Here is an 8262-nt window from a genome sequence, read left to right on the forward strand (position 1 = left end):
CTATAAATCAACCTAAGGGTCTATAAATCAACCTAATTTAGGCGTCTATTTTAGGTCTATATATCAACCTATTTTAGATCTAAAAATCAACCTATTTTAGACTTCTATTTCTGGTCTATAAATCGTCTATTTTAGGTCTATATATCAACCTATTTTAGATCTAAAAATAAACCTATTTTAAACGTCTACTTTAGGTCTATAAATCAACCTAAGGGTCTATAAATCAACCTAATTTAGGCGTCTATTTTAGGTCTATATATCAACCTATTTTAGATCTAAAAATCAACCTATTTTAGATGTCTATTTCTGGTCTATAAATCGTCTATTTTAGGTCTATATATCAACCTATTTTAGATCTAAAAATCAACCTATTTTAGACGTCTATTTCTGGTCTATAAATCAACCTAAGGGTCTATAAGTCAACCTAATTTAGGCGTCTATTTTAGGTCTATATATCAACCTATTTTAGATCTAAAAATCAACCTATTTTAGACGTCTATTTCTGGTCTATAAATCGTCTATTTTAGGTCTATATATCAACCTATTTTAGATCTAAAAATCAACCTATTTTAGACGTCTATTTCTGGTCTATTTGAGATCTATAATTAAACCTATTTTAAACGTCTACTTTAGGTCTATAAATCAACCTAAGGGTCTATAAATCAACCTAATTTAGGCGTCTATTTTAGGTCTATATATCAACCTATTTTAGATCTAAAAATCAACCTATTTTAGACGTCTATTTCTGGTCTATAAATCAACCTATTTTAGATCTATTTTAAACGTCTACTTTAGGTCTATAAATCAACCTAAGGGTCTATAAATCAACCTAATTTAGGCGTCTATTTTAGGTCTATATATCAACCTATTTTAGATCTAAAAATCAACCTATTTTAGACGTCTATTTCTGGTCTATTTTAGATCTAAAAATAAACCTATTTTAAACGTCTACTTTAGGTCTATAAATCAACCTAAGAGTCTATAAATCAACCTAATTTAGGCGTCTATTTTAGGTCTATATATCAACCTATTTTAGATCTAAAAATCAACCTATTTTAGACGTCTATTTCTGGTCTATAAATCAACCTATTTTAGATCTATTTTAAACGTCTACTTTAGGTCTATAAATCAACCTAAGGGTCTATAAATCAACCTAATTTAGGCGTCTATTTTAGGTCTATATATCAACCTATTTTAGATCTAAAAATCAACCTATTTTAGACGTCTATTTCTGGTCTATAAATCAACCTATTTTAGATCTATAAATAAACCTATTTTAAACGTCTACGTTAGGTCTATAAATCAACCTAAGGGTCTATAAATCAACCTAATCTAGGCGTCTATTTTAGGTCTATATATCAACCCATTTTAGATCTAAAAAATCAACCTATTTTAGACGTCTATTTCTGGTCTATAAATCAACCTATTTTAGATCTATTTTAAACGTCTACTTTAGGTCTATAAATCAACCTAAGGGTCTATAAATCAACCTAATTTAGGCGTCTATTTTAGGTCTATATATCAACCTATTTTAGATCTAAAAATCAACCTATTTTAGACGTCTAATTTTGGTTTAAAAATCAACCTTTTTCAGACGTCTATTTTTGGTCTAAAAATCAACCTATTTTAGACGTCTATTTTTGGTTTAAAAATCAACCTATTTTAGACGTCTATTTTTGGTTTAAAAATCAACCTATTTTAGACGTCTATTTTTTGTTTAAAAATCAACCTTTTTTAGACGTCTATTTCTTGTCTATAAATCAACCTATTTTAGATCTATTTTAAACGTCTACTTTAGGTCTATAAATCAACCTAAGGGTCTATAAATCAACCTAATTTAGGCGTCTATTTTAGGTCTATATATCAACCTATTTTAGATCTAAAAATCAACCTATTTTAGACGTCTATTTCTGGTCTATAAATCAACCTATTTTAGATCTATTTTAAACGTCTACTTTAGGTCTATAAATCAACCTAAGGGTCTATAAATCAACCTAATTAAGGCGTCTATTTTAGGTCTATATATCAACCTATTTTAGATCTAAAAATCAACCTATTTTAGACGTCTATTTCTGGTCTATTTTAGATCTATAAATAAACCTATTTTAAACGTCTACTTTAGGTCTATAAATCAACCTAAGGGTCTATAAATCAACCTAATTTAGGCGTCTATTTTAGGTCTATATATCAACCTATTTTAGATCTAAAAATCAACATATTTTAGACGTCTATTTCTGGTCTATAAATCAACCTATTTTAGATCTATTTTAAACGTCTACTTTAGGTCTATAAATCAACCTAAGGGTCTATAAATCAACCTAATTTAGGCGTCTATTTTAGGTCTATATATCAACCTATTTTAGATCTAAAAATCAACCTATTTAGACGTCTATTTCTGGTCTATAAATCAACCTATTTTAGATCTATTTTAAACGTCTACTTTAGGCCTATAAATCAACCTAAGGGTCTATAAATCAACCTAATTTAGGCGTCTATTTTAGGTCCATATATCAACCTATTTTAGATCTAAAAATCAACCTATTTTAGACGTCTATTTCTGGTCTATAAATCAACCTATTTTAGATCTATAAATAAACCTATTTTAAACGTCTACGTTAGGTCTATAAATCAACCTAAGGGTCTATAAATCAACCTAATCTAGGCGTCTATTTTAGGTCTATATATCAACCTATTTTAGATCTAAAAAATCAACCTATTTTAGACGTCTATTTCTGGTCTATAAATCAACCTATTTTAGATCCATTTTAAACGTCTACTTTAGGTCTATAAATCAACCTAAGGGTCTAAAAATCAACCTAATTTAGGCGTCTATTTTAAGTCTATATATCAACCTATTTTAGATCTAAAAATCAACCTATTTTAGACGTCTATTTCTGGTCTATAAATCAACCTATTTTAGATCTATTTTAAACGTCTACTTTAGGTCTATAAATCAACCTAAGGGTCTATAAATCAACCTAATTTAGGCGTCTATTTTAGGTCTATATATCAACCTATTTTAGATCTAAAAATCAACCTATTTTAGACGTCTATTTCTGGTCTATTTTAGATCTATAAATAAACCTTTTTTAAACGTCTACTTTAGGTCTATAAATCAACCTAAGGGTCTATAAATCAACCTAATTTAGGCGTCTATTTTAGGTCTATATATCAACCTATTTTAGATCTAAAAATCAACCTATTTTAGACGTCTATTTCTGGTCTATAAATCAACCTATTTTAGATCTATAAATAAACCTATTTTAAACGTCTACGTTAGGTCTATAAATCAACCTAAGGGTCTATAAATCAACCTAATCTAGGCGTCTATTTTCGGTCTATATATCAACCTATTTTAGATCTAAAAAATCAACCTATTTTAGACGTCTATTTCTGGTCTATAAATCAACCTATTTTAGATCTATAAATAAACCTATTTTAAACGTCTACTTTAGGTCTATAAATCAACCTAAGGGTCTATAAATCAACCTAATTTAGGCGTCTATTTTAGGTCTATATATCAACCTATTTTAGATCTAAAAATCAACCTATTTAGACGTCTATTTCTGGTCTATAAATCAACCTATTTTAGATCTATTTTAAACGTCTACTTTAGGCCTATAAATCAACCTAAGGGTCTATAAATCAACCTAATTTAGGCGTCTATTTTAGGTCCATATATCAACCTATTTTAGATCTAAAAATCAACCTAATTTAGACGTCTATTTCTGGTGTATAAATCAACCTATTTTAGATCTATAAATAAACCTATTTTAAACGTCTACGTTAGGTCTATAAATCAACCTAAGGGTCTATAAATCAACCTAATCTAGGCGTCTATTTTAGGTCTATATATCAACCTATTTTAGATCTAAAAAATCAACCTATTTTAGACGTCTATTTCTGGTCTATAAATCAACCTATTTTAGATCCATTTTAAACGTCTACTTTAGGTCTATAAATCAACCTAAGGGTCTAAAAATCAACCTAATTTAGGCGTCTATTTTAGGTCTATATATCAACCTATTTTAGATCTAAAAATCAACCTATTTTAGACGTCTATTTCTGGTCTATAAATCAACCTATTTTAGATCTATTTTAAACGTCTACTTTAGGTCTATAAATCAACCTAAGGGTCTATAAATCAACCTAATTTAGGCGTCTATTTTAGGTCTATATATCAACCTATTTTAGATCTAAAAATCAACCTATTTTAGACGTCTATTTCTGGTCTATTTTAGATCTATAAATAAACCTATTTTAAACGTCTACTTTAGGTCTATAAATCAACCTAAGGGTCTATAAATCAACCTAATTTAGGCGTCTATTTTAGGTCTATATATCAACCTATTTTAGATCTAAAAATTAACCTATTTTAGACGTCTATTTCTGGTCTATAAATCGTCTATTTTAGGTCTATATATCAACCTATTTTAGATCTAAAAATAAACCTATTTTAAACGTCTACTTTAGGTCTATAAATCAACCTAAGGGTCTATAAGTCAACCTAATTTAGGCGTCTATTTTAGGTCTATATATCAACCTATTTTAGATCTAAAAATCAACCTATTTTAGACGTCTATTTCTGGTCTATAAATCGTCTATTTTAGGTCTATATATCAACCTATTTTAGATCTAAAAATCAACCTATTTTAGACGTCTATTTCTGGTCTATAAATCGTCTATTTTAGGTCTATATATCAACCTATTTTAGATGTTGGAAATGCGTTGCTGAGCACCCATCGCTTGATATGGAGGGACGCTAAAAATCACGTAAGGGCTTGTCTTTGATTAAATTGTATGTACATAATGTAAACAACATTGCACATATGTTATTTTTCACAGGAGTGCTGCATTTCTATGCCATTGTCACAAATCTTATTTTTTGAGGAGCAGGCAGCGGGAATAGGGAAGAGGTGAGTAACCTGCACTGTACATATGTACATACATGTAGTTGAGTTTTTTTTAGAACGTTCATTTTAAATAGCATGCATTTGCCTTCAACTCCTATGTCTTCTTCGTTGCAGTGCAAAGATTGTCATACACTTGCATCCAGCTCCTGCCAACAAGGAGCAAGGTCCTTACCAACAAAGCAAGTTTTCCTACATCAAGCTCTCTTTTAAAGAACATGGGCAGATTGAGGTAAAACCCCACCACTATTGCTTTAAAGTAACTTTGGAGTCCTCTATACGGAAACTTAATTCCTCAGTCACCTCGGCCGTCAGGGATCCGACCATCAGTGTACGAGCACTTAAAAGTCCCGTAATATGTCCACTTGATAGTGCTTTTATTTCATCTCAAGTTTTTCAGGAGGCTCAATGAGGAGATGACACAGAAGAGATGGGAGAACACACCCGCTTCGCAACCAATCGAAATAGGACGCGGCTCACAGGTTTGAACGCACCCTCTCGTTTCTTTCTGGTGTCGGAGAGGGGAACGTTCTCATGTGATGACTGTCCATTTGAAATACATCCCACTGGATGGCAGTGTTGCTTCCCTTTTATTTTGTGTTGAAACTGTGCATGTGTCCCTTTATTCACACATCATCGAATTGGCTATAATGAAAATTGCATCACAGATCACAATTTCATTTTCATACACTTTGGTTTAAATCTCTTCGAATGAAATCACAATGACTCATGCAAGTGGTATTTAACAGTCTGAAACAATCTCTACAAAATATATCTCCACTCTCTGCTGACTATTTGTTCCTGCTGTCTTGGTTCCTCTACTCTAAAAATGTGAAACGACTTCTCTTTCCTTTCCATTGTGGTCTTGCAGGCAGGAAGGACACGCGCAGTCGGGATTGTTGGCATTGAGCGTAAAATAGAGGAGAGGAGGAAAGAAACGGACAAAAACATCTCAGAGGTGTTGTAAAATATCTTGGCTGATTGTGTTGTGGCCAAAGTAAACAAAAATGCCCTTACAATGAATACAAACATTGAATTGTGACAATTTTGTGCTTGTTACACTTTTTGTCCCCCTTCTGTAGGCCTTTGAGGATCTCAGTAAGCTGATGGTAAAGGTAAAGAACATTTGTTTGTGAGATTAAAAACAATTAGTGGACTTTACCAAGTGTGTGTCTTCTCTCTTCTCTCCTCAATCAGGCCAAAGAGATGGTTGAGCTGTCCAAATCCATCGCTAATAAGATAAAAGACAAGCAAGGGGACATAACAGAGGATGAGGTCATAACTTGAGCTAATCAAGGTGGATGCTTGCACATATGACACGCACCACAAAAACGTGTTATTTCTACTTTCCAGACCATCCGCTTTAAGTCCTACCTGCTGAGCATGGGCATCGCTAACCCCGTCACCAGGGAAACACATGGCTCTGGCACACATTACCACATGCAGCTGGCTAAACAACTGGGAGATATGCTCCTGGCCCCTCTGGAGGTAAGCATTCCATACCACTTGGGCCGCCATCTTGTTGATCATTTTCGACCTTCTCAGGAGCGCGGAGGCATGATGGCGCTGTCCGAGGTGTACTGTCTGGTCAACCGGGCTCGAGGCATGGAGGTATTCCCATCGTCCAAAGTAACACAACCAAAACTTCATGGATTTAAAGACGCTAACAGAGATGTGTTTTTTTTCCCCTTGTTTCGACAGCTTTTATCTCCGGATGATTTATTGAATGCATGCAAAATGTTTGAGCCCTTGAAACTCCCACTGAGGTGTGTGTTGTTGTTTTTTTTTCTTCTAAGAAGCTTTCCCACTGCAATTCCCACCTAAAATCAAAACGACATACAAAATAAGAGTGTGGTCAGAGCACACTACTAAATGTCCAATCCTAGAATCGCCCCCTTGTTGACCTACATAGAAGAACCAGCCAGGCTTTTCCTGCCAGGCTTCCTGTTTTTCAAAATGTTGACCACTTGGGTCACTTCCTGAGATTTTGTACCGAACAAGACCTTCCGCAGTAGTCCTTGACTTGTATGGCAAAAGATGAGAAGTAAAATGGCATGAGAAAAGATTGTCAAATCATGACAGCACCACACTTTTACCTTGCGCAGGCTGCGTGTATTTGATAGTGGCGTGATGGTGGTCCAGTTGCAGTCTCACAGCGAAGAGGAAATGATCGCCTCAGCCCTGGACAACGTGAGCTTCGCTGTTACTTGGCAAAGAAGTCACGTTTGATGTCATTCCCTTTCTTCTTTCCTATCAGGTGACAGAGAAAGGGTCTTTAACAGCAGAGGAGTTTGCTAAACTTGTGGGTCTCTCTGTGCTTCTGTCTAAGGAGCGGTAAGTGTCAAATATGGTGACGCATCACCATCATTGCAATGAAACAAAGATTGTCTTTGCCCTCCATATTGCAGTTTGCTTCTGGCTGAGAAGATGGGCCATCTTTGTCGAGATGACTCCGTTGAGGGTTTGAGGTTCTACCCAAACACCTTTTGAGGTTTTGCATCCATCCTGGATTAATTAGATAGGTGTCCTCGTTGTGCATTCTCTGCTTCTTACATTTAGAACTAATAATAACCGATTCTTGTGAAAACCAAAGTGTACACAATTCAGCTTGGTAGCGGTCAGGAAAGGAATGTGTATGAATGAATCTTGTTGTAAATAAATGCCACCTGGGCCTCTTTTTTTCGATTTGTGTTTACTGCTGTGGGTCACTTTCATTGCAAAGGAAGCTCCACTTTCTTTTTTAAATCGTTCTCCAGAGGTAACATCAATGTATGCCGACCAAACTGATGCAATTAGCCAGCCACGTGGCGCAGAAATGAGCAATATAAATAAACCCATTTTAAACGTCTACTTTAGGTCTATAAATCAACCTAAGGGTCTATAAATCAACCTAATTTAGGCGTCTATTTTAGGTCTATATATCAAGCTATTTTAGATCTAAAAATCAACCTATTTTAGACGTCTATTTCTGGTCTATAAATCAACCTAGTTTAGATCTATAAATAAACCTATTTTAAACGTCTACGTTAGGTCTATAAATCAACCTAAGGGTCTATAAATCAACCTAATCTAGGCGTCTATTTTAGGTCTATATATCAACCTATTTTAGATCTAAAAAAATCAACCTATTTTAGACGTCTATTTCTGGTCTATAAATCAACCTATTTTAGATCTATAAATAAACCTATTTTAAACGTCTACTTTAGGTCTATAAATCAACCTAAGGGTCTATAAATCAACCTAATTTAGGTGTCTATTTTAGGTCTATATATCAACCTATTTTAGATCTAAAAATCAACCTATTTTAGACGTCTATTTCTGGTCTATTTTAGATCTATAAATAAACCTATTT

The 8262-nt window shown here is 33.6% G+C and overlaps 1 protein-coding gene across 1 annotated transcript; it reads left to right on the forward strand.

Annotated features, from left to right (window-relative positions):
• Window positions 1–4714: 4714 nt before the first annotated feature.
• LOC133168498 (vacuolar protein-sorting-associated protein 36-like) lies at window positions 4715–7595 on the forward strand (the record flags this gene model as incomplete). The annotated part of the gene is made up of 13 exons (XM_061300109.1): window positions 4715–4773; window positions 4846–4916; window positions 5028–5142; window positions 5303–5392; window positions 5782–5868; window positions 5993–6025; window positions 6108–6185; window positions 6264–6398; window positions 6456–6521; window positions 6612–6676; window positions 7016–7100; window positions 7168–7244; window positions 7319–7595. Coding segments are annotated over 13 exons (1043 nt in total), but the record flags the coding sequence as incomplete, so codon positions are not given.
• Window positions 7596–8262: the final 667 nt, after the last annotated feature.

Source organism: Syngnathus typhle, linkage group LG15 (genome assembly GCF_033458585.1).
Source record: "Syngnathus typhle isolate RoL2023-S1 ecotype Sweden linkage group LG15, RoL_Styp_1.0, whole genome shotgun sequence".
Taxonomy (NCBI): Eukaryota; Metazoa; Chordata; class Actinopteri; order Syngnathiformes; family Syngnathidae; genus Syngnathus; species Syngnathus typhle.